This window comes from Phalaenopsis equestris, unplaced genomic scaffold (assembly GCF_001263595.1).
Source record: "Phalaenopsis equestris unplaced genomic scaffold, ASM126359v1 Scaffold000002, whole genome shotgun sequence".
Classification (NCBI taxonomy): domain Eukaryota; kingdom Viridiplantae; phylum Streptophyta; class Magnoliopsida; order Asparagales; family Orchidaceae; genus Phalaenopsis; species Phalaenopsis equestris.
The window spans coordinates 80,000,444-80,028,356 of NW_018164444.1; the positions used below are offsets into that span (position 1 = coordinate 80,000,444).

General features: G+C 32.9%; 1 protein-coding gene across 2 annotated transcripts; it reads left to right on the top strand.

The window, feature by feature from the left end:
• The first annotated feature begins 1,832 nt into the window (after positions 1 to 1,832).
• LOC110027675 (translation initiation factor eIF-2B subunit gamma) lies at positions 1,833 to 27,913 on the top strand. 2 transcript variants are annotated; one of them, XM_020729192.1, is made up of 14 exons: positions 1,833 to 2,392; positions 2,490 to 2,585; positions 2,670 to 2,747; positions 5,596 to 5,676; positions 5,746 to 5,965; positions 6,047 to 6,105; positions 13,131 to 13,180; positions 13,261 to 13,348; positions 13,417 to 13,608; positions 14,046 to 14,138; positions 19,439 to 19,543; positions 19,672 to 19,788; positions 25,825 to 25,903; positions 27,616 to 27,913. In XM_020729192.1, exons 1-13 carry the CDS (start codon positions 2,327 to 2,329, stop codon positions 25,888 to 25,890), a joined length of 1,311 nt encoding a protein of 436 aa, XP_020584851.1. In that variant the 5' UTR covers positions 1,833 to 2,326; the 3' UTR covers positions 25,891 to 25,903; positions 27,616 to 27,913. The 2 variants fall into 2 exon arrangements, with proteins under 2 accessions (XP_020584851.1, XP_020584859.1); XM_020729200.1 differs by lacking the exons at positions 25,825 to 25,903; positions 27,616 to 27,913 and having other exon boundaries at positions 2,047 to 2,392; positions 19,467 to 19,543; positions 19,672 to 19,755.

Sequence of the window (27,913 nt, forward strand, 5' to 3'; positions counted from 1 at the left end):
GTTTGGAAGCGAAGGCGAAGGAATCGGCGAACAGTTTCACAGTTGTTCGAAGTTTGTGCTTCGGAGTTTTTCTGGCTTCGGTGAATTCGAACGAGGGAGGAGTTCGCGAATCGCTTGCGGGAAGGAGTTCCCGTGGAAGTTCAGCGAATTCTGCCAGCAGAGTTCGCAAATTTGTCGCAGGAGGAGTTGCAGCAGGTGCATTGTGAGAGGTGGTGTTCAGTCAATCGAGTTCGCAAGTTTGTCGCAGGAGAAATTGCGGCAGGCGGAGTTCACAAATTTCGCAGATTGTTCGCAGGTTTGTCGCAGGAGAAATTGTGACATGTGGAGTTTGGCTGGTGTCCGCAGTATTTCAATTGAATTTTTGTGCGAACAGGAAAGATGTTTCGTGTGAGAATTTTGATTCACGAATCACAGGAAACTGCGGGAAAATTGTTGCAATTGACAGAAGAAATTTCAAGTTTATTTGAATTTTTGTGTGGTGTGTTTTGTTTCAATACAAGGTAGGAAAAGTTCACTGCATTACTAATTTCAAATGATAATATCTGGTGCAAAATTCGAGATAATGAAGTTCGATGAAACATGGAACTTCAGATTGTGGCAAACAAATGTGAAAGATTTGTTGGCACAACAAGGAATTTTGAAGGCATTGCGAGCTATGAAATCTGATGATAATATCTATAAACTGTTTAGGAGTACAGCTGTAGGTGAAGTTCACTCTGTCGAATCATATGATGAAAATGCAGCAGGAAAGTTAACCAAGTCAGGTATTTTCAACAAGTTCTTGCGTTACTTGAATTTGTTGATTTGTTGAATGTTTGAATTTGTTGAATGTTTGCAGTTGCTAGTTGGCATGGTTGCCCAACCCACTTCGGTGTAAGAAACTTCATGATTTTTTCTCCTAAGGGGTTGGACATTCGCAAGGTGGAGATTTTTCTCCTAAGGGGCTGGATATTCACAATGTGGAGATTTTCTCCTAAGAGGTTGGATATTCACAAGGTGGAGATTTTCTCCTAAATATGTATTTTTGGATAATTGCCAAGGTGGAGAATTGTTAGGTACGACTCATATACTAGAAATTTGAAGTCTCTTGGATTTGGAGAGGTGTGTCTCTTGGAATGAAGAGGTGTGTGGTGTGAAGAGGTGTCCTTAGATTAGTGGGTTGGGGGGAGCGAGGGCGTATTTGTAAATTTATCTGTGGGTTTTATCCAAAATAGATGTGTAACTCTTTCGGTATGAACTCCTCTGAAATGGTGAATTTGTCGCTCTGCTCCCGAGGATGTAGACATCTTTGTCGAACCTCATTAAATCTCTATTCTTCTTCTGAATTTGCGTTGTTTCACCCTAAATTTATCAACACGAAATGTTTGAATGGTTCAAATTGTTCACATTATTCAAATTATTCGAATTGTTAAAATATTAAAATTTATTTGTATATTTGAATTGCTAAAATATTATATTATTTATATTAATTAAAATAAAATAATATTAAATTAATATAACTAATACTAATATATTTTTATTGTTATTAATAATTTATTATATATTATAATTTATAGGATTTAATTATTTAAAATATGATAATTTTTTATAAAAAATAATATTTTTAAAAATATCCTAAATTTTTTATGTAAAACTATTTTAAATTATTTTATATTTCGAACAATAACGAATAAAAAATAAACGAACACATCAATGTTCTTGTTTAGTTCGTTTAACAAACCGAACGAAAAAAATTGTTCGTGTTCGTCTCGTTTGCTTATCGAACGAATCGAACACGAACTCTCTCGTGAACCGAACACGAGCTCCCTTGTGAACCGAACACGAGCTCCCTCGTGAACCGAACACGAACTCTTCGCGAACGAGCTTTTTTGACGGCCCAAGCCTCAAACAAATCTATATAGATAGATTTAGGGACATTGGCAAACACTTTTAATCGAATTTATAAGTGAAAATCTGATGAATTTATGGATACCAAATCAATTTTGCCTTTTGATACGACCTAAATCCTAGCTTTATTAAATCACGGACTTCATTGAATTTATGTATTTACAGATCTATGGATTCACTGAATCTTATTAATTTTAAATCATATTTGCAGCGAAATTTTCTCATGGGGCGATATGTAATTATAATGTTTAATGAGCTGTGTTTGTAAAATCCCCAAATTAAAAATCCATAATATAAGCGAAATTTAAATCGTGGGTATTGGTTCTGCAATTCTCATTCGCCTTCTGCGGATCACTCTGGCTGTAAACCCTCTTCACGCTCCACCACGCCGGAAGAACACTGCTGCGAAATCTTAACAGCCGTATTATCGTCGCCGACAATGGACTTTCAGGTCGTCGTTCTCGCCGGCGGGGATTCGAAGAGACTCGCTCCTCTCGTTTCCGAGGCACACTTTCTTCTTTAGCCTCCTTTTCGTTTTCTATTCTTCTCGATCGCGATTTCGATCTTCTCTGACACGGACTCATCTTCACTTCGCGATGCAGGAGATACCTAAGCCATTGCTACCCGTGGCTAACCGCCCCGTCCTCTCTTACGTTCTCGAGCTCCTTGAAGCTAACAACCTCAAGAATCTAATTGTCGTACGTTTATCATTTTTTAAAGACTCGTAGCAATTCTATTCTATGCTTGGAAATCTTAGTTGGTTATATTTCCACGATGCTCAGGTTGTTGAGGGAAAAGATGTTGCTCTTCGTGTCGGTGGATGGATCTCCGGTGCCTATGTTGATCGTCTTCACGTTGAGGTATGTTTTTGGTTGTCAATTTATAGTTTTTTAATTTTGTTTTTTTTTTTTGGTGAATGTGTTGGTTGGGTAATGGCTGCACTGTGATCCAACCTCTTTCCTGGAATTCTACGGACGACCTTTTGATACTAGGTGCATGGAGTACTTCGACTGAATTTGGCTGTTAGTTTTGGACTGATGAAGCTGCATTTATTTAAATATAAAAGTTTACACAAAATTTAATAGTTTTGGACTGATAGTTTTGAGTTTCGTTGTGGTGATTTGAACTGGTATTTACAGGTCGTTAAGAATTTATATATTTGTATATCTTTGGAAGTTAAGGAAGTTTGCTGTAAAGCCTATGAAAGGTGACATTGTGGCTAGTCGATATTTATTACACAAAATTTAATAGTTTCTCAGAATATGTCGCTACCACATGTCATGTCATAATTTGTACTCAGGGTTACCTAGTATTTTACACTGTCATAAAGCTGGTAGGATTGACATCCTCTGAGAAAAACAGTTAAATAGCTACTTTATCCACTATTTTATATCTACTTTTATTAAATAGTTGGGTTAAGGTTAATATTAACAATCATTTATTATTTGTAAAATATAGCTGACTTATGAGTTGGCTTGTTGTGCTAAGTAACTAATTTATTTTGATTGTTTGGTTTATAATCTTTTCTGTTTTGTTTTTCTAAAACTTTTTCCTCATCAATTATGTTAAATACTCCTACCATCTCAATTTAATATATGTAGTTTTTTTGAGACGCATCGGTAAAACCTAGGTACTGATGCAACATTGGTTCTTTTCTCATTTTCTCTTTGTTTTCTATTCGTGTAATTATCAGTTGGACATCTAGCCCCAGCCAACCCCCACCTCAACCCCTTCTCCTACCCTTCCATTCCCCTTTATACATGTTTGCGTGCATGTGCATTTGCTACTCATTTGATCCTGCATATTTATGCTTGGGCCTGTGCGCATTTGCATCTATGCATGCACATGTTCCTGTAGTCACCATATATATGCGATATATGGTGCCCTCTTACTTGGTAATTTTTATTTTTAACCTGCTTTCTACGAGTTATGAATTGTATTTCAAGTTCCTTTTTTTCAACTTGTCTTGCAAGTTTGAATTTAAATTGTATGAAAAAAATAATTTTATGCTTTGTACTATGATTTTTTATACCATTATAAATTGATTGTCACTTGTCATCTTTAGATTTGCTAGAAGAACATCATCATCATCACCACATCATTAGCCTTATATTGAGTGTATTTTGTCTGCTTTTATGAATCTTTATTCATTCATTTTTTTCAAATTTGGCCCATGTTGTTATACCAAGTCTTAGTAAATTATTTAGGCCCATCCCTTCTACTCCCTTTTATCTTTTAATACTAATTTTACCCACTTGTCCAATGGGTGCATTTTATTTCATTCATCGTACTAGTCTAAAGACTCTAAACTGCCTAACTCTATGTTCAAATGCCATTTCTTTGATACATATGCTGACTCTAATACGATCATTCTATAACTGAACTTTCTTGAGTTTTCATGCATCCATCTTAACATACTTATTTATACTACACTCAAATTACATGTTAATATTGCCCTGCCCAATACCCATACTTGTGGCTCTGTATAGCATTACATGCCAAATTGTGATTTTCTAAATTTTTTGTTTAAGTTTTTTATGAAAGCCTCTTATCCTATATTACTTTGAGGCACTTTCTCCATTTTAACCACCTGGTCTTAACGTGAGAAGTTATATTCTAAAAGCATCGCTATTCTTCTATATACTTGATCCAAAATATTTAAACATATTACAATAGGATGACTTTATCTTATATGAATATTGATTGATTATTGTTAATATGTCAATTACTAAAATCATTTACCATATATTTATTTATTATTCAACTAATTCTAAGCTTTTCAAATTTTAAATATTTTCATTGTTCTATTGTTTCATTTATTTTAATGGATGTCTTACTTATTTGAATTGCAATTTGCAAAAAAACATAATTTATAGGATTTGTTAAAAGATATTATATCTTATTGCATTGTATGTTTAGTTTTAACCAACTTTGATATGCAAGGGTGGGACAAGTTTAGTATAAAGCATCTAGTTTGCACTATTTTGAATATACTAGATGTTAACTATGTAATGTCTAGTATAGCATCTAGCATTTGCCCTATTTTGAATATACTATGTTAACTATGTAAGTTGATTGTGCTTTCCCCTCAGAATTTATCTATAAATTGAAATTGAGGTAACATTATGCTCTCTGTGTTATGATTATCAGCTAAGAATATTATTTTTATGCCCGTAAAAACAATGATTTTAACTCTCTTACAGTGAATTCATATGCACATTTTGTTTAGATGTCAATTTTTTTTGTTTTTCTATAACTTCTGTGTGTTATATTATTAATAATTGTTCTTTATTATTTCATCTTTTCTTTATAAACTGCTAGTACTCTTGCTACTAATAGACTTGACTGTGATTAAGTTGCATTGTCTGTAGAAATCACTGAAAACATGTGTTCTCGTTCTATAATCACCAAATATTTCATGCTTAAAGCCAAGATTACTCAGGCTAAAATTTATTATGCTCTGATTATAATTATTTTCTATTTCTAATGGTTTTCTTTAGATAATTGGCATTGAGCATGGTTATTACTTGGTAAAGTATTTTATTCCAACTGCATTTAGTAAATGGGTTTTTTTCAGAAAATTTGGATCTTGTATTATTTGAATATAGCTTCAAGTATCCTAGAAGTTTTCTCAACTATGTATACACATTCTTTTTATAGCTTTTCCATTGCTTCCACAACTATTGATATTCCATTGTTATTATGCAGGTTGCTGCAGTTCCCGAGGAATCTGGTACTGCTGATGCATTGCGTGCTGTTGCTCACCACTTTACTGCAAAGGATATTTTGGTATTTCTTCATTTTCGGAAAAATCTAAGGTTTATTTTATTGTGTTATGAACACTTCTGCTCCTTGCAGGTTGTCAGTGGGGATCTCGTTTCTAATGTGCCTCCTGGGGCTGTCGCAGCAACACATAGACGGCTTGGTGCTATAGTGACCGCACTGCTTTGTAACACTCCTATTAGCGGACCCTCTGAAAGTGGATCATCTATAGTAAAGGACAAGGGAAGGAAGCCACCCCGTGTCAATATTGTCGGGCTGGACCATACACGACAATACTTATTACATGTGGCAGCAGGTTTGGGCATGCAAAATATTTTTCATGTGTTTACTGTTTAATGTGATACAACGCTCATCAAAGTACTAAAAAATCTATTAGGCGCCGAGGTTGGTAAAGATATTAAAATTCAAAAGTGCATACTCCAGGCTAATGGTCAGGTAAGAACTAGGTTTAAATCTTTTAGCAAGGCTCCTCTGCTAATTTTTCTTCCATCTTGAACTGAGATGTTACAAATTAGCATATCTGATTTGACCCTAAACATCTGTTTGTTGTCATATTTTTGATTGAGCATTATTCTAAGCTATCTAGTTTATCATGTTGTTAGTATGAAATTGTAGAATCATTACTTATCGAGATTGTCAAGAAAATATACTTAATGCCTCACGATTCAATATTTCTAGTTACTCCGTTTACAAGTGATCTTCTTTATTTGTTATTTACGTGAGGTATTTTTGTTTATTATCTGTTCGCAATCAAATGTCAAAGCAATATCGAAATATCCTTGTAAGGTCTCGAGTTTCAATTTATAGTTATCTTTAGAGTTCAAAGTGGCTGTACAGACTTTTGAATGGTCTTTATGGTTGTATGTTTGTACAGAGTAAAAGTACTCAATGTGGGATAATTTAGGGTCTAATATGTATATATTTATAATTCTTATATATATATCACAGCTGGAAATGTGATTCACAGATCCAAGGTCACCGATTATGCAAAAGTTTTTTTTCAAATTAAAAGTTATAAGAATTAAAACCTGATTAATAATGCAAGGATTAAATAAATAAATAAATCAACAAAAGGTTTGAACAACACTAATCCGCACACAATTAAAATTTATTCACCACAATTAGAATCCCATTTGTTGTATCAAATTTGAATTAAATAAGGAACACTGGCAATACAGTGAGGCTTGTTGGCACAAGGAGATGACTTCTACTGGAATTTGATATTAGCATTGGTTTTTTTTTTTGTTTTTTTGATAGTAACACTGGTATTGAATTGGAAGTAGTTACACTTTCAACTTGCACAAAAAATATTAACAAATGGAACAAATTTTTTTATTTAGGGTTCGTTTGGTGCAACTTATTTGCTGCGGGGCGTTTTCAAAACGCCACTAAAGGTGTTTGTTTCTCGTGTCTGTGTTGTGTTTCGCGATAAGCTGGAATCATTTTCTATTAAACGCTGGCCGCAGGTTTGACCCCACGGTCCACGTTCGGAGGGAAAATTTTAGTCCTCTGCCCTTCTCGCGGAAGCATGGAGGAGGCACTCCTTTGAAGAACGGACGCCTAGTCCCGTTAAGCATGGGTTTGACCCCACGGTCCATGTTCGGAGAGAAAATTTTAGTCATCTGCCCTTCTCGCGGAAGCATGGAGGAGGCATTCCTTTGAAGAACGGACGCCTAGTCCCGTTAAGCATCACTCCACCTCTATTTCCTCTTCCGGGAGCGGCAATCCACCCTTCCTTCTCCAACTTGTTCAGAAGGCGCCTCACACAACGTCATCCTCTTCCCCACACATTCTTCTTCCCCACGAAGTTTTTCCTCCTTATCAGGACCCTGCCGTCGCTGCAGTTGTTCCTAGATTTTCCTTTCTTTCTCATAGCTTATTGGCTCATTCCCAATCTACGAGTTTTTCCTCGCCCTCCTAGGCACCCCCGGGCTTTTGGCTTCTAATCGTACGAGAAACCTTAGCAGGAAGAAGGTGGCTGGTTATCGGGGCCAAGAGGAGATAGCTTCTATTAGACCTCCTCCTGGATTTGGGAAAGCCCGCTTTGACGGTTAATAGCAAAGTGGAAGGTGGTTCCTGTAGTAAAATTGGTTTTGTTGGGTCTAACCAGCAATGGAGACTGCATAGTCGTCCTGAGTGGAGGCCTGCTTGCAATGAAGAAGGCAGGAATGAAGCAACATTTAAAATGTTGCAAAGATTGGAATCTCGAAATGATAGAACTGAGAGACAAGATGAGAAACAACGAGACGGTGGGATCTTGGATACTGATGCACGTCATAGAAGATTGCCAAGTGTATATGGTGCTCACAGACAAAAGCATTCTCACTCTTGTTACCCTGGTCGTCCTATTCTGAACAACGGTGATTTCATGGGAGAGAAATCTAGTGGAGATTCTGATAAAGATGTGATGGATAATGAAATTGTTGAACAAATCTTTCAGATTTTGGAACACTTGGATCATGTTGAAATTGGACAATTTTAAATGAGGCTTCTAATGAAGATGATTTGCTAGGAAAACAGCATGCAGCAGATCTTAGTGACCAACAATCATCTCGTGAGGCAAAAGAGAAGAGAAATGTGTGGGGTAAGATATCCTAACTGCTAAAAGAAAAAAAAGACACTCATACACACAATAAACAAAATGGAGAATCACTATTTACCATTCTATAGATTTGACGAAAAGTTCATGTCCCTTTTTGTGGCATAAAAATTGGAGCTTGGGGTCTTGTTTTTCATTAGGGAAGACAAATGGGTTCACGGGTCGGGTTCGCTGACTTAAAATTGACCTGACCCGAAACTACTTAACCTGAAACCAACCAGAATATTAAACAAGCCAGAAATTTCAATCCAAATCAAGCCCATCATCAGTTCACTGACTAAAACTTGACCTACCATGTAACCCATTTTATATAAGTAAAAACAACTATTTGGGTCAATTTAGGGTCAAATATAGGTCAAATTTGGGTTGACGGGGGTTGATTTTAATCAATTTAGGGTTAAGTATAGGTCAATTTTTTGTATTGTTATGAAGTAATTTTTTGTTTCTAAAGTATCAAATTTATAGTTATAATAGTTCTGTTGTAAACAACATTATTGAACAGGGGCATAATGGTCATTTATCCAAAAATAGCTGTAAATCAACTGTTTTTCAAACGCACAAACCAAATAGACAACCAGCTTATTCAGATAAGATGCTGATCAACAGCTTATCCAAATCAGTTGTTTATCAGCAGATTATTGATAAGCTGCAGCTGCCCCCAAACAGACCCTTAATCAATGATGTCAAATTAATGCCTCAGACCATCTACCTATTAACTCATAAATGTTGATGGATAAATTTGACACAAATGCAACTCACTTTGATTCTAGATAACATAGTCCAAATTTTATGCGAAACCAAAAGCAACAAGAATTAAGTTGGCTGTATAAAATATTTTCCTGTGCAGAGAAGCCCAAAACTTCAAAATACCATAATATGAATTGGCCATCACGTGGATTAACATGATTAACCAACTATGAAGCAGAACCCTGTTGGCAGCAGCATGGAATAGCGACACAATCTCATTATTCTCATAAGATAAAGAAGCCACTAGAGTTGACGGAATTGACACTTACTATAGTTTCTAGTGGAATACTCGCTATAGTCTTGCATATTCTACTTGACATGAAAGAATTTAACTCCGATGAGTTGAACCTTTGGTGTTTATCTATTGATATTTAAAATTGATGATATCCACGAATAAAGCCAACCTTGCCTCATTCCAAACCATATTGACCAACCTAATATTAGGTAAATAACAAATGCAACCATTTTTCAAGGCCATGATCACATGAATATTCTAAACTTTTGAAATTACAGAATAACATAAAGTAATCCATCTAATGAAAAGAATAAACTTTGTTTAAATTATTGCTTGGTATGATGAGAATAAATACACATTCATCAAATCTACCCGGCTTGTAGAACTTCAATAAGCATTTGATATCCATTAAACAAATTAAGAAATAAATTTTATACTTTCTACACAGTAATCAATGAGCTAGATAAGTTTGTTCTGCTAGATATTGAGTTATCTTAGGAATCAACTGTTAGTTGTGGGTATAGTCTCATCATCTAAAATAGTATGAGGGACAAGTTATATATAAGTATCTAGTAAAGTATTGGATGTTCATTTATATGGAGTTGGTGAAAAAAGGGATGGATCCCAGGAATTGACAGCTGACTCATGAAATAAGGTCTATTAGACAATTGAAAACTAGATTAATATCAGAAATTTTAAAAATTTCAATTTGTAGTTGTTATTTCCAATGTGTTGCAAAATGAATGCTAGGGAGATTGAGTCGATTAAGTCCTACCTGCCTCAGTCACATCTTAGTATCAGAGCGATTAAATTCTGAGGTTTAAATATGAAATCTTGATTGGATTTATTGTCATTAAAGAATGAAATTTAATTTGATATTATTACTATAGAGCATAGGCTTTTATAGTCTTCCTAAGTACAGAGACGGACCCTAGATTTTCATATTTTATATAATATATTGTTTATGAATATTGGATCTAAAAATATGTATTAAATGAAAATAACAAGTTGTAGGTGGTATGGCTGCGATGGTACCTTAGGATTAAATGGCTAGTTAGCACAATCCTGTATGATAGTTGAGATACCTAAGATTGTTGCATCAATTGAAGGCAATACCCTTAGAGTTGAGAATGTACCTATTGCACCAGATCCTCTAATCACGATGTTTGAAATATGATTCAAAAGCAAATGATGAAAAAGATACAATCTTTTGTTGAGTATGCAACATGTACTGTACCATAGCTCCAACAAAAAATTTAGTACCAGCTACTCATGCTAGCATGCCTATCAGTGTGGAGATTGATAAGAACTTGAAGTTATTCCATAGTTGGAAGTTGCTTATATGTGAGGAGCAGATTTTAAAGCTATTAAGGATTTTGTATTATTAGGATTGAAAATATTCTAAATGGGATGAAGTGCCTAAGTGATAGACATGCATCTTTGAAAACCTTTAGAATTGTGCGCAGGGCATAGTTTTAGTGAAAATGCCAACATTTAGAGAAGTTTGAAGGAAAATCCAATGAATAGATCACTTGGGGTAAGTTTTCAAAGATTTGCTCTTTCTTCTTTCTACAAAACATTTAATTTAGGAGAGTTTTTAAGTTTTACTTGGGGATCCGCGATAGTTATTCAGTATGCGACAAATTTTACATCATTATTGTAATATGCTCCATAGTTAATTTGTATGCTAATGGAGAAATATAATAGATTTTTTGATAGGGCCGAGTGATTAGTTATAATAGCTTTCAATACCACTTCATATAAAATATCTTATTATGTTAAGAGAGTGCAAGAATATTGGAATAAGATATGGCTAAGATTAGGTAAAAGGGGAATATCACAATAAGTAGAGCACAATTGATGATAGAAGAGTAATATCTTCAAAAAGAAAAAAAAAAAAAACATTCATTGTCAAGAGTAAGTGTCACAACCTGAATAAAAATTTAGGATTAGAAGATTTGCATACATAACACTCAATTCCTACGTATTTATATCCTTTAATGATTGTTAGTGCTTTAGGGTTGGGAAATTTACATATCTAACACCAAATTCTTCTGTAATTACATATCTCACACCTAAATTTTCATATTACATATAGGAATTTGGTGTTTTAAACATATGCATGAAAATGTGTATTTCAGTAATTTTAAAAAGGGTTTAAGATTGCTATTTTTGGTTTGATTTTAAAGATTTGAGTGTTATATGTGTAAATATGAAAGTTTACGTATGCTATGTAAATACATAATAGTTTTAATTTTTGGTGTGATATTAAAGTTTGAGAAAAGTGCTAAAACTATCTTCTGACTATTTAAGGAGGGTCATTTTAGTCATCGACTTTTACAAAATGTCAAATTAGTCCAAACTATTTTAGGAGGGGTTGAAATAGTCTCACCGTTAAAGTAAGTTAATATTTTAAAATTAATGGAGGAGCTACAATTTGAAGGGGCATTTTGGAGTTTTAATATTTTTTTTACGAGTGATTTACATACATATTGTGTCACGACCTGATCTGAGACTTGGAATTAACCAAGACGGGAACGGATGGTGAAAATAAATTCCCTGATATCCTATTTTTATTACTAACAGGTTAATATTCAAATATACATGAAAGAGCACTAAAGAAAGCAATTAAAATTAACAAGTAGAAATGTGTATTTTCGGATTGTTGTACCCGTCTCCTATATACATTTGCTCTTCTATTCGTCTTGTTTAAATTTTTAAAGCATAAAAATAAGATTACATAATAAGTTATTTAAAGATAACTCAGGAGTAATCACACTCTTAAAATACATTAACTCAAGGAAAATAATTCAATATGCAAGTTGATATTTTATAAGTCTATAAGAAATATTGGAATATGTAAATTTTTCATACTTTTATAAATCTATAAGAAATATTGGAATATGTAAATTTTTCATATTTCTGTAAGAAATCTGATAATACATTAATGCATGTATCAATGACCTTTTTTAAATGAAAATAATTGCCTTCTATATGCATTTATTTTATCTTTACTTTTACTTTATATTTTTTACATGTATCTCTGTGAGGATTACTGCCAACAAAACCTAACACACATTTGGCCGATATTGTCCCGTCGGCACACCGGTTATTGATGTAAACATCATAATTGTTTAAGGTGGAAAGGCTCTTGCTCCCTGCTCCCTGCTCCCAAAGTTCACAATTGCTCGATTGAGCGTCACCTACACGCTGAAAGGATTTGTACGTGCCACAAGCTCTGGCATGTTTAGTTCGTGCAGAAATGGAGGAACAAGGATGTCCCTTGAGCGCGAAAAGCATCTTGCCCGCGAGGTTGCGAAATTTCCCACACTCTCTTTCTTCTTCGCTTTTCCTTAGGACTAGACGTAGGCGTGCGCAGAGAAGGCTCTGCTTGAGTCGCTTCTCCACTTTCCTTTCCCTGGTCTCGCCAAATCCCCTCTCATGTTCCTCTCTCCAGCTATCTCTTGTTCTCTGTTCTCATGCATTCGGTTTGAACAGGAGGAAATGAGGGGATAAGCTCTCTCTTTAACTCTTGCAGTTGGTGGGAGCGCCGTTTGAACGACACCTGAACATTTTTTAAATAAATTGTCCAAGTTTAATTAATAATTAGAAGATTATTATTATAGCTCATGAGAGGTTTGGCCAGGTAGAAAAACGGATGAAAACAATTGGATCGAATTAATTTATTTGAGATGCTGACAATTCTGTCTTTTCTCTTAAAATGTTTACTTTAAGTGTTGTGGCTATAACTTCATCCCAACTTTTGTTTGCACTAATCTTCTGATTCTTTATTCCTCAAGCTAGAGTCTTCACTTAGCAAAATGATGCATTTCTTTTACGGATATGTGAGGACTATTTAGCTATATTTTGGCAATGCAGATGGAAATTCGAGCTGATCTAATGGATGCACATATGTATGCCTTCCAAAGGTTCACACATAAAAAGATGCCGCACTTCTTATTTTACTTGTAATTCGCCACTATTGGCAATAACACTTTGGTATATGCAGGACAATATTGCAGGAGGTTTTGGATCAAAATGGAATGTTCCAAAGCATTAAACATGATGTTTTTCCATATCTTGTTAGGACACAGATGGTATGCCAAAAATATTAAATATGCATTATACCTTGTTTTGTAGACTTTTAACTTATTCTCAAATTCAGAGGTCAGAAATTTTGGATAAAAGGCCGCCAGAAAATGGAGTGAATGTTGCAGCTTATACCATAAACAGTTTGGATCCTGCTGTTGAAACATTGACTGACAGAACGCATAAGTGCTGTGCTTACATTGCCACCAAAAGCAATTATTGTTCCCGCTTGAATTCTGTTCAAGCTTTCTGTGATATTAATCGCGATGTAAGAGCCACACGCGTGTCATGCTTTCTTTTTTTTTTTACTTCAAAGTAGAGAATTGGTTTGTGTGCTTGCATGTATGTATTCCAAAGCATTGTTTCCGTGGTTGATTTTGGTGGCTTTATTATAAGTTTTTACTTTTCGTTTGGTGCCTTGTATTTTACTCGTTAGCCCTTCAAGTTCCTTATAATGATGATTGTTTGTACCAGGGGACATTGCCCTTGTCAAACAAGCAAATATATTCTCATTTTATCTGATTGTACCAGCTAAATCCTTAGTGGTATGCTACATCTGAGTCATGCATATCACAACCTGTAAATGGGGCCATACTGCTTCTTAATTTGTCACTAGGGCTTGGCATGCATATTTTGTGCTTATTTACGTCATTATCCAGCTATTTTTAAGGCTGTTAAAGTATGCCAATCATTTTATGAATGCAGATGGTCGGAGAGGCTGGTCACCTTTTTGGGTATTCTTTCTCTGTACAGAACAACATTGTTCATGCTTCTGCAGAACTTGGATCCAAAACTACTGTAAGCATTCGCTAGTCTATTCTCTCGTAGTCGCCACGTTAACTGCTTATTCTTTCTTTTTTCAAAACTATTATGCTGTCTATTTGTAAAATTTTTTACTTTGGGAAAGAAGTGATGTGAAGAAATATGGCTTATTCTGTAGGAATCTAATTCAATTCTTAATGAATGGTCATTCCATTTTGAAGTTAGAGGTTTCTTACCCTTAATATATGCCTTCCGTGATTGTTTTCTTACTGGAAATTATCAGGTATATTAAGAGAGCACTATTGTTAATGCCAATTGATGAGCGAACATGAATATAATAGACTTTTGAACTTGTTTATTTAGAAGAGAAGAATTTGGCATGGAGATCTTATCAAAAGAATGAACGCCTTATGTCTAGAAAGGGATCCATGATGAGGGGGGTATTATAAGAAATATTTTTGTTTATTAAATAATCAACCATCAAAATTTATAACTCAAGGTTTTATATTTATAATATAAAGCATAAATTAGTGAACAATCAAACGTTTACTGACATTAAGATGACAATTAGCATGCCTAAATAGAAAAGATGTATATTTTAACCTTGACTAATTATAAATAACAAATAATAATGGAAATATAAATATGAAACATAGAAAAATAATGATATAATTATCTGTTAAGAAAGATTATAACTATGACAAATGATGTGAAATGATAAGTTAAACACGATGAATCAATCAACAATTGAAGTAGCCATCTTGCGCTACACATATAGTTAAATTATTACGACTCTTTTTGTGCAGCCGACTTGGCTAATGGGTAGTTGTGTTGTCTCCAACAACTAGGCCTTGCAATACCTAGCTTATATTGGTGTGTGCATGAATTAAAAAAAAAAATGTTGTTAACAAATAGTTAATTCATTGGCAAAACATTTTATTTGTAACTTCATCCATGCCATTTTTTCTCTTAGTATGAAATACAGGCTATTTTATTGGTCATTTTTTGTCTGCTCATAGTTATGGAGTTTTTCACCCCAAAATTGGGGTTCTTGCTTTGCTTTAGTTCTGGCGGTAATTAAGTTTGAAACACTAGTCTTAATCAATTAGAATCCAAATTACCTCGACTTAAATAACAGAACCATAAATTTAGGGTCGATTTTTCTGGCTTAAATTCATAACCTAATTTGAGGTTAAGATCTAGTTATTATTAATCTGGCTCATATTTTCAAGGTTTGGCTTAATGAACTGTCTGATTAATTAAAGAGCTTTAGTTGACATAATTAAACCCTCAACAACAAGTTGATTCAATCTAGTTATGTCAATGGTAGATTACTCCTACATAACTATAATTATTGAGATTAAGATTGATTGATTTAATCATATATATAGATTCGATTAGTACTATATTCGATCCACTAAATTCATCATGTGTTTTCCGGTGATTAATTAAACATTGCGGGGTATTTTTTAAGCATAAATTTGAAATATGGTTTCATGAAAAAAGAAAGGAATAAAGCATTAACGGGTCAAGTTCATCCATGTTTTTATGGTACATCACCTTTCTTTGTTCATTTGCAATAGTTGAATAGAGTTGTTGTAAGTATCACAATTTTCTTTGCTTGTTACAGTCGCCAATGCTCCTAAACTCTTTATTCGTTGCAGTAACCTAGGCACTATAACCCTCCTATGATTGCGTCACACGATAGCTTAGTTTGTTAAACCGCAATGGTCAGATTTGATCTGTGATAATATCCATCATTGGGCTGAATATGATCTTGTATGATAGGTTAATCTTGGTCATGAATTGGTTAACACTTTTTGAGCATATGGGGCACGTGACTTAAATAGCACCAAAAAATATAAGAGTGTGACATTACCTTCAATTAATTAAAAGCTAACACCTACGCTTCTACATATCCACAACCTCTTTTGCTTAAAAATGTGTTCTAGAGCCAGACCTTAGAACATGTTCTAGAACACGCTAACATGTGGCCTTCCTGATTTTAGAAATAACTAAAAAAATTAAATTTTCAAATGTTCACCATGTGATTTTTTTTAATTACATAGGAAGCCTTCTCGACCTTCTTTTTTTTAAAAATTACTTATCAAACTTTTGTGGCTATTTTGTACTTTAATTCAATTAAACTTGTAAAAGATTGGGAAATTATTAAAAAAAATCATATAAAATCTAAAAAATTTTTATGGCCCATAGATGCGAAGTTTAAACTTTAGTGAACTCTAGATTGACTCATTGCCTTGATATAAATCATCACACTGATTTTTTCAACTCAAATAAAAAATTGTACCAAAGCATGAGTTTTTAAGAGATGCTCAAGAGGTGAAAAGCTTATATGGACAATCCATGCATTTTTAAATGATGCATGAGACACATTACTCATGCCATTGCATTGAAATCTTACTACCATTTCCAAAAAAAAAAATGCCAACATATCAAAAAACATTTCGCCAACATATCAAAAAACATTTCAAAGCACAAACGCATCCATAATTTGTTCAAATAACGTAAGAGCACTACAATCTTCTTTTATATATAAAGTAACTCACAATAATTAATTTGTAATAGCGCATAAATAAGCATGCTAGTGCATAAAAAAAAATGCTAATGGACTCTGGGTTTGCAATTGGTCCAAAATTTCTGTTAAGGGTTACAAGATTTAAAAATTAGTAATGTGCTTTTTTTAGGGTCAAATTATCATAATGCCCCTAGGCCTCAACTTAAATACAGGTAGTGTCAATATTATTGATTAGGCATATAGTTGTAGGACTAGGGTCTGATTGCATAGATTTCTAATTCACCAAGTAGGATTGATCGCATTGATTTCTAATTGACCCGGAGTTATTGGTAAGTTATCACCTTATGAGCATGCTTAACTATGGGCATCATCAAAGAGACCCTTATGAGCATGCTTAACTATGGGCATCATCAAAGTTACAAGAACAAACTTTTGGGCATTCCTCATTTTCAAGGTTGTAAACCTTGCTACTGGGCCTTCTCTACATTCAGGGTTGTAAAACTTCTGTGACCTAAGAGTCTTCTTTTTTTTTTTTCTTCATTTTAATGTAAGCCCCAACCTGATTGTTCAGGCCATTATAAAGTCAATATGCCCATTAAATCATAGTTAATTATTTGCCCTTCTCAAAACTGTGCGCCTCAAATTTGGTTTGGGTACATGAAAAAGATGCAAATTTGTGTTGTAAGGACCTTTAATAGTATGTAAGGTCAACCTTTAGCTAATTTCATAGTAACAAATGATGAAAGGCTACCAAATGAAAGTTTAGACCAACTTTCATGCTAACAAGCGCAACATAATTTCAAACATGCTCCCCCATACATTGAAAGCCTAATCTACCCTCCATGTTTCAACTACTTGTGAATAAGTCTTACCAAAAATCAATCATCAGGCAGGAGCGCTCACCTTCAAACAACTGTGAACCTCCTCTTGAATGTAAGCCTCACCTTTCAAAGTCAATTGAATTGAACCAACTAGAAGCCCTAAAGTCTGGAAAAATAATGCTAGCAAGCTTGCTAACCATCAAACCTGTTTGTTAGAGTGTAGAATTTTTAATTCGAATTCATAGCTTGGGTTTGGGTCCAAACAAGAAATGTTCAGACATAAATATAAAGAACGTGAACTTAACATATTGACACCCTAAAGTGTAATCGACACTCATTAGTGGACTTCAAATTGACTTTAATTTTACATTGGTTGATTTAAACTTTAATTTTTAACGTCTAGTTATGTTCAATCCCTGTGAAACATGATTAGCCATGCATTGTATCTTTAGCTACTCAGTCTATTTGATGCAATAAGCCCTCTACCGGTGAAGTGAATTATGCATGCACCTCAAATAGCTATGTGCTTGGTATGTTTGATCAGTGTCTTCACCAATGTGATGCACAAGGTTCCTTTTTGCTTCCATGCTTGAAATGCAAATCACGGCACGTTTTTATGAACTAGGACATTTATAATTTGCATAGCTTATATGCATATGTTATATTCATGCATTAGTGATTTAATCAACCAAATTTAAGTCACATCTAGTAATAACTTTTATTAAATAAAATGATATGTTAAATAATATTAATTTTGATATCTGGAAACAAAACAAAAAAAATGATTGATGGCAAACATTAAGTCATGAAATTTTAATTAAAAATTATGAATATTTGTGAAATTGAGCAACTGGCTAGAGATCAAGAGGTGGAGGCATAATGATGTGAGAAAGGGCATGAATATGAGGCATTGAGAAGCATTCTCAAGGAGAAGCTTGTCAACAAGAAGTTGTTGGTTCCAACAATAAGCGTCAACATAAAGCATATAATAAAATTAGTGGGTGATAGTGTGACACCAAGAAACACTAAGAAATGAATAGTTCTAACAGGAGAAAATGGAGAACCAATAAGAAACAATTTAATGATTATAAGAAACAAGGTAAAGAAGTGAACTTTTATGCGTAGTTAGTGCGATAGATGCTAAATTGACCATGAGATTCGAACTAAGATTTGGTATATGACCCAGTGGTAAGCGTATAATGCTACAAAACGACAAGAAGAAATGACATGGACACTTTATTGTGAGCTTGTGCTTCACAAGCAATCAATGTGTATGGCCAAAGCATTGCTTTATTCTGACCTTCATTTGACAGCTTTAGTCGAGGCTCTTTGCTATCAAAACCAAACCAACACAACCGTGTCTTAGGCATGTTTTTTCGAGTCAAGTTGATGCTCATGTACAATTGATGACCTTGCTATTCTTCTATCTTTTGTCGGTTTTGTCTTGCACTTTTAAACCAAAGTAACCATTTGCATAACTGTGAACCCTTTAGTCAATCTGTACAATAAGTCTTCTACCATTAATTAAGATGTAGTAAATCTTAAAAGCATGGTTTCAACGCTTTTTCTCTCTCCCTTGTTTATTGAGGAAAGTGGATCAATGGTTGTTAATCTAGATCCAGAGATGTTTCGACTCAAAGTTTTTTGACAAATTGGATTAATTAATAGGCTCCAGATAACAAATCATGGGATATGATTTGGTTTTTCTTACATATATTCATAATATTCTTTCCTGTATGATTGATTCATGATGTAGAATTTCAAATGTATAGTAAGAAACTGTTACATTTTGTTTATTTTAAAAATGCTTAATTGAAAACATTTTTCACCTTGACCTAGAATATTCTTTTATTTGGTTGTATTATTGGCAGTATATCATCGTAATAATAATTTATTTTAGTTACTATTTCATCTCTAGACTCATTTATTTTACTTTATTTTTATCTTGTATGTTTTTGGAATTGTTTATGATGATTAAGGTTGGACCACAATGCATGCTTGATGAAGGTTCAAAGCTGGGTGACAAATGTAGTGTAAAGCGCTCTGTTATTGGTCGACACTGTAGAATTGGTTCTAATGTGAAGGTAGAGTTGAGAATGAAAATTGTTTGTTCTGAAACAAGCTTTACCTCTGCTAAACTTTGATCATAGCATGTATCAACCATCTTGCTTGTTGAATTGGGATGATTTTAGGCATGAAATGTGATTTGCAGATTGTCAACTCTGTCGTTATGAATCATGTCACCATTGAAGATGGCTGCTTTATTCAGGGTTCTGTTATTTGCAGCAATGCGCAACTTCAAGAGCGTGTTATTCTAAAGGATTGTCAGGTAGCCTTGTTATATTTAGATTCAAAATTTGCATTTTTTGTGTTGGCTGATTTTTTATATTATATTTCTACTCAGTGGTATTCAAATTTAACTAGCATTTTACCGTTCACTTTTCACTTCGATGATTGACCAATAAGACTTGATAGTTGCAATACTAGAAGATCATGATATCAATTGGTAACTATACTCAGTGACAATAGAATGAACTAGGAAATTGAATTTAAATGCAGGGTTGATCCGAAGATATGGTGGATTAGGGTTAAGTTGCTCTTCAACTTGTGGTAGAATTTATTCTAGGTGACAATCCACCCATCTGAGTTAATAGTTTTAGCGAGCACAAGTTTCTCTAAAAATTTAAGCTAATATTTGCATTAGTGCTCATCATTGAGAATTTAATTTCCCAAGTGTCTCACATAAATGACATTGTTTATAATGATTTGGTAATTTGAAACCTGGTAATTGTAAACCAACACATCAACATAGATTTTAAAGTATACTCTTATTATGAGCTTTTGACCATATCTAGTTTTTATTAACTCTGTTTGTTTTTATATTTGACAAAATCTGAGATGCTAACACATATGTAACTCTAAGAGGAGCTATAAGAATGCAAGAAAGATGAACTACTGTAGACAAAGTAAGAAGATGAACAATCAAGATAAATTGTTTATGAACAATCGGTGGGCTAAAGTGCTTGGATAATGTTTTTTTTTTATTTTATGTAAGGTGATCAGATCCATGTCACCTCTTCTACTCTTTTAAGAGATTGGATTTTATGTAAGATAGGGAGTTCATAAGGTGATCAAATCCATGTCACCTCTTCTACTCTTTTAAGAGATTGGGAAACTAATATTAGGTTAAAATTTTGAATTATAAATACTCTTGCAACTAAATTAATGGAATTAATAGATATTATGGTTCATAAGAAGATAAATATCATATGAATTCAAGGAACTAAATGAGTTAGAGAAAATGCCAAGAAGATTGATAATCAAGGTTTTAAACTTCGGTATTCAGGTAGGAGTCGCACAATAAATAATATATGTATAATTATAGATAAGAGTTGAAAGATAATATTGTAAAAAGTAATAGAATTGGAGATAAAATTATAATCCTAAATATTATTATTGATTTTAAGATTTTTAATGTTATAAGTGATTATGTAGGTTTAAATATATGTTCAAAAGTAAAATTTTAGAATGATCTGGAAGAATTATTACAAATGATATCTTTTGAAGAAAACTTTTATTAGAGGTGATTTAAATGGACATGTTGGTAGAGTGAGAAGATTTTAGAAATATTCATGATAACTACGGTTTTGGAGTGATTAATGAAGAAGTTAGAACCATATTAGATTTTGCTTTAGCTTATAATTTTGCTATTGCAAATACTTTAAGAAAAGAAATAAGCATATTATTATTTATAAGAATCTAATAAAACACAAATTGATTATTTTCTTATGAGAAAAATAGATCGTCGTGAATGTAAAGATTGTATGGTCATTTCAAATGAAAATTTTAAATACTCAATATTGAATATTTCTTTTGAATTTTAAATTGAATTGGAAGATAAAAAATATAATGAAATATTATCTTAGAATTAGATGGGGGCACTTAAAATACACAAATAAAATTATTTTTATGAGTAAACTTCAAGATTTCACGATTTAGGATGTTCATGAAGAAGTTAATTTTATGTGCAATAAAACAACACGATTTAGGATGTTCATGAAGAAGCTAATTTTATGTGCAATAAAATAACAGACACTATTAAATAAGACAACAAGTACCATTAAAAAGTGGCAAAAAATATACTTGAAGAATCAAAAGGAAAAATTTTATTAAAAAAATAGTTGGTGGTTGAATAATAATGCGCAAAAAAGATAAAATATAATATGTTTTATTATAAAAATTAATTTAAATGTAAAAGTTTAGAGAACTAGGAATATATAATGTGACCCGTAGGGAATCTATGAGAACAATTTACGATGCTAATAATTCTATCTTTAGTGATTTTTATAATATATTATATACTAAAGAGATTGAAAGATATATGTATAAACTATCTAAGAAAAGTAAAGATTTAATTCAAGTAAAGTGTATTAAAGATGAAAATAAAAAAATACTTTTCTTATAGGAAAATATTCAACATAGTGGGTGAGATATCTTGATAAACTTTTCAATGAAGTTTTTTAAAACGTGATTGACTTTAATGATCTTAAATATCGTTAATAATAATAATATATTTTATTTTTGTCATTGCATTAATAAAAAGGAAGTTAAATAGGTTTAAAAGAAAGTCAAGGGTGAAAATCAATAGGACCTAATGGTATCCTAATAGAAGTGGAAATATTTAGGAGATTTGAGAGTTTCTTTTCTAACTAAACTTTTTAATATTATTTTAAAAATTCAAAAAATGCTTGAGTGGTGGAAGAGTATTTTAGTCACCATTTTTAAGAATAAAGGGGATGCACAAGAGTTTAATTTATAGAGGAATTAAGTTAATGTGTCATGTATTAAAATTATGGGAGAGAGTAATTGAACTTATGTTAAAACATGATATAAAAATTTCTCATAATCAATTTGGATTTATTCCGGGCAAGTCTACTATGGAAGCTATACATTTATTAAGAGGTTTGATGGAGAAGTGCGGAGAGAGTAAGGAGGATCTACATATGATTTTTTAGTGATATAGAAAATACTTACGATAAGGTTTTAAGAGAAGTTCTTTAGAGAGTTCTAAATAAGAAAGGTGTTGATATGACTTATATTGAACTCATTAAAGGTATTATACTAGAGATGTTATTTGTGTTTGAATAGGAGGATTGATCAAGTATTTTTCTATTTCAGTTGGATTATATCAGGGATCAACTTTAAGCCCATATCTTTTTTGCTTTACTTATGAATGTTCTTACTGGACATTTACGAGAAGATTTACCTTGGTGTATGCTTTTCGTTGATGATATCTTACTTGTGGATAGGACTAGAGAAAAGGGTTCAGGAAAAACTTGAATGGTAGAGGTTTACATTAGAGCCTAAAGGCCTTCGATTGGAGAAACTATTACATGCAGAGGCCACATGTAACTCTACATCAGGACACCAATCCGAAACTGACACGTTTGGTATTTAAATAATATTACTATACATAAATATTAGTCCGACTCGAGCCAATTAGAAATAGGGTTTGATGCGTATTAAAAATAACGCGACTAAATGTTGAAAACAAACACATACATAAAGTCTTTGCAAGCTTTAGGGTTTATGATTTGAAAATTTTCTCGTTGACTAAGAGAAGAGGAAGAGAAACAAAAAATCTGAAGACGAAGAAACCGTGAGGATGGAGAAGAAGCAGTGGGCTAACTGGATTAGCTCGGATGTCATTGCCCCTTCTCCCTCTGGTGATTATATTATTGGCTTGAACTCATGGGTAGATTTGAAACACAATTTCATTAATATACTTAATTTGTAAGATTGTGCACTAAGAAGCTTCTATTTTTCTTATTTTGAGTGGATTATTGCATATAATATTTAGTATTTCTTGGAGTAAGACTATGTTGTTCTAGTTGTAATACATTTTTTGAGTTTGTGCTGATGAAATGCATGAATAAAATCATATTTTTACACACCCAATTAGTTAGATCAGTTGAAGTGTGCTTAAGGAAGCTTTGAATTTGACTTTTTAGTGTTTTACTGCATGTGACATGTAACATTTTAGTGAGTACAATTATGTTGTATTGGTTATACTGTATTTTCTCTAGTACAACAATTACTTAGATCAGTTAAAGTCTATTTTAGGAAATTTAAACTTTGAATTTTGAGTGTTTTACTGCATACAATATACAACATTTCCTCAAGTACAATCATGTTTTATTGGTTGTACTGCATATTCTTGAGTACAACAATTAGTTAGATCAGCTGAAGTCTGCCTTAAGAAGCTCTAACTTTGAATTTGGAGCGTTTTGCTGCATATAGTATATAACATTTCCTCGAATACAACCATGTTGTATTGGTTGTAGTGCATTTTTTTAGTTTGAATATTCCTATGAGTACTCGATATTTTTTTTAATACAACTATTTTGTATTTGTTGTACTCATGCATTTTTTAAGTTTGTGCTACAAAAATGCAGGGTTAAGTCAATGTTTTTACATGACCAATTTGTTAGAGTGTTTTACTTTATTCATTATCAAACTTTTCATGTAGTACGATCACATTAAATTGGTTGTACCCTTACATCTAATTTGTTAAATGACAACAAACTCGTGAATGTGTAAGATCCAGTGTCAGAATTTGCAATTAATTACGCAATTCATAAAAAAATTGAACCAATTAGAGAAAAATTATTTGACACAGTTGTTCACAATAAGGAGACATGATTTGTTTCGCAGTTATGCCCGTCCCTTGCAGATTTAGCATACAGAAAGATCATGTCAGTTGCTGGCCAAATATAAGGATTATAAAATCAAAAAATTTGTATGCTCAATAGCTGGTTTTAAAAAAGGACACAATTTAAATATAACAATGAAGTTTCAGAAATCAGACATTGGGACTGATTGTCATGCAATAATTAGATTTGTTGTTGATCCAGCAGGCAATTGAATTGTTAATAAATTTATAGAAAACCACAACTACTCATTAGTGAAATCACATTGGGGCATCAGCGAAGACAAACACAGTTATATTGCATTTATTTATCTTGTTAAGGAAGTATGAGTACAATATGTGGGAATTTTAAAAGGAGATACATTTAATTTTATCCAAAAAGAGAAGAATTGGGAATGAAGATACTAATGCTTTATTGCATATATTCAAGGAAAGACAAGCTGAAGATAATATACTTGCATTGATGTCCAATTTGATGACTTTTTTTTTGAGTGATGGCATGACAAGAGTTGACTAGGACTGCTTTGAAGATATCATAGTTTTTTATACGAGTTATTGGTTTAATAAACATGATTTAATTTATGCTCCTTTTGTTGGAGTAGCCTTTTTGCTCTTGTTTTAATGTACAACAAATTTATTCCTAAGAAAAAAATTAAGAATAAATTGATTATAGAGACGGAGTAATTATTTTCTCTTTCAAATTGTTTAAATAGGATCTTTTTGAAGATGTTGAAGTAGTTGCAATGGCTACAGTTTTTGTTGTTTCTAGGCCTGATTTAGTCTGTGCTCCTTTTGTTGGAGTTAATCATCATTGACAAAATGTTTTGTTTGGAGTAGCCTTTTTGCTCTTGTTTTAATGTACAACAAATTTATTCCTAAGAAAAAAATTAAGAATAAATTGATTATAGAGAACAAGTAATTATTCTCTTTCAAATTGTTTAAATAGGATCTTTTTGAAGACGTTGAAGTAGTTGCAATGGTTACAGTTTTTGTTGTTTCTAGGAATGTGAGAAGCCGCTGCTGTATGCCCAAAACACCGACATGTGCGGTAGTGGGCATTCTACCATGCACATGTTGCCATTCCAAAACAGGTCTTAGTATGTCATTAATTGTTACACTCATGTTGGTTAATTTAGATAGATTAATCCCAGTTTTCTCAAAACATTGTTGACCCATGCAAAACCTGACTGACAATTGACAAATTAAGGCTGCTCATCTTTATTTGCACATGAAATGTGGCAGGATAATAAATTCTGTAAACTTAACAAGTATTATGTATTATGAGCATAAAATCAACATCTTCTAGATAGTGAGATAAATGTCTATGATTTCTTTTAAATTGCTGTAAATCAAATGAAACTTTTTGCTCTTGTTTTAAGTACACAGCTAATTTCATTTTGATAGGAACAATGGATAATAGATTCTTTGATACTGGATATTACGAGCAACCTATTTCTTCATCTGATTGGATCCTGACACATTACATTATATACTAGTGATTTATTGTTCTATATCAATATAAGTTGTCTCGAACTTCTATTGATAGTTTTACTACAAAAAAATTTAGCATCCTAAATGTCGCATTAAGTATGCTTTTAGGCCTATCTTGATTTGGTTTATTCTTAGTTCTAATCTTATATGTTGTCTTTTTATCAGGTTGGAGCAGGATATGTTTTGACATCTGGAAGTGAATATAAATCTGAATCTTTGTCAAAGAAATAGAATATCAACCATTGTGAGTATGAGTTTGTGGTCAGATTTTTATTTTATCTTATTTATCTATTTTATCTTTTTTGCATGTGGCCGTGAAATTAGAAGTCTCTGCTGAATGATAGGGTTGAAAAGGATTATGGAAAAACAAACATGAGATATATTTAAACATGAATTCTTTATTCATTTGGGTGTGGGTTCCCAAGACACTCAGCCCAGGTCTTGAGTTTAAGGCCTAGCGGATTAAAAAAAAATAGTATATTTACATACATACCACCTAATTCCTATGTATTTGCATATCTAACACCTAAACTTTACTTTTTATATTCATACCACTTAAATTTTTTGTATCACATAAAAAATACCACAATTTTAATTTTTAAAAATTGAAACACAGTATTTTATGCAAAGATAAGGTGGCATGTAAATATTAAAGTGTAGGCATTAGATATGTAAATACATAAGAATTGAGTGATATATCCATAATTCTCCTTTATAAATGTGCCTTATCTTTTTGATGTTCATAACTTCAGTTCTCTAGCTAACCTAGTGATTATCGTATTTTTTGCTTTCTATATGTAAGCGTGACTTCTTTTATTCATCTTCTCTTAGTGATGTGTGTGGATGCTTGCTTTACGGGCATGTTGGTTGGATTCATAAAGTTTATCCGTCCAATTGAATTGCTCTATACCATTTTATTCAAATTTTATTTTTTGAGCTGGTTGTTCCTCTAATAGATGTGTCTATTTGGGACAAAAAATTTCATGGTGTAGAGTATAATATTTTTTGAACAGGCCTTGACATACTGGTTTCATCTTCAATGCCAATAAAGAAGTGGTTCTGTTACAGGAATGGAACAATAACATAAGATATGGATGCAATTATTCTGTAGAAAAAAGATGACGAGTTATCAAATAGGTTTATATTTCTGGGGTTTAACGGTGAATTTTCCGGAGCTGGAAAGATTCAATTTTTTGGTTTTAGATATGATTGTCTTCTGTGAGTTAGTTTTCTTAGCCTCCAGCTTTCATATCTTACGTAATGTTCTTCAGTGGCATGGAAAAGATAGTAGATCTTGAAGAATTGAATATGTTTTTGATTGTCATATTAGGCTTGAGATACTTTAAAGATGCTGGAGGCATCTCTTCAGGAAGCTCTAAATCTTCAGATTTTGAATCATTTGCTTGGTAGTAGTATCTGAATTATTAGGAATTGTAGATTTGGTTTAAATAATGCGCCCTTGGCTTTCTCTTAGCTCGTCTTTGGAAATATAAACGATAGGGGTGTCAAATCGGGTTTGTGGGTTGGGTTCAAGTCCAATTCAAAATTAACCCGATCCCAACTGTATCTTATTAAACAAATGAAAAAATCAAACCCTAATTTGACTTACCTTTGATCGGACTGACTCAAGCCTAATGCATAACAGCTGTTCAGGTTATTTTTGAATTTTGAGTTTTAGTTTGGGTCAAAATTGAGTCAATTTTGGTTTGGCTGGTCGAATTTGAGTCTATTCGTGTTGACGGATCAGTTTTGAGTAGGCAGGAATTGACCCAAAAAATTAATCTTTTTGGGAGTTTTGATTCAAATCTGACCTAAAAATTAATTGTATTAATCGAAACTTGGATTGTTAAAGGTAGGTTTGAGTCGAGTTCGATGTATTGAATCAATTTTTGACACCCCTAAATTTAATGACTATTGGAAGCTAAGCCGGCTTTGAAAATCAAATTCCTTGTGTAGGTGTTGGTAACTCTGATAAGGAGAATTGGATCAAGGCATCATATGCGAACATATGCGAACGCTTAATTCTGAAGGGTACGTCACACTGTCAGATGGTTTCGGCAGAATCTTGAGTTTGGCGGTTAGGTCCCCCATAAACTCGCTTCAGGAAAACCTAATTCAAGTTCTCTTGTAGAAGGCGATGGGCCGGATCTTTACTTTGTCTACAAAGGAACTGTCTTGTTTTGTCATGTAATATCTTCTTATGACTCATTTGGTTCTTGTTGATTGAAATAATATTTTAGAGATTGATTTTTTT

Coding starts and splice junctions, on each gene's coding strand:
- LOC110027675 (XM_020729192.1), top strand. CDS start 2,327: ATGGACTTTCAGGTCGTCGTTCTCGCCGGCGGGGATTCGAAGAGACTC. Junction 2,748..5,595: donor TTGATCGTCTTCACGTTGAG/GTATGTTTTTGG, acceptor GTTATTATGCAG/GTTGCTGCAGTTCCCGAGGA. Junction 13,609..14,045: donor TCTGTGATATTAATCGCGAT/GTAAGAGCCACA, acceptor TTATGAATGCAG/ATGGTCGGAGAGGCTGGTCA.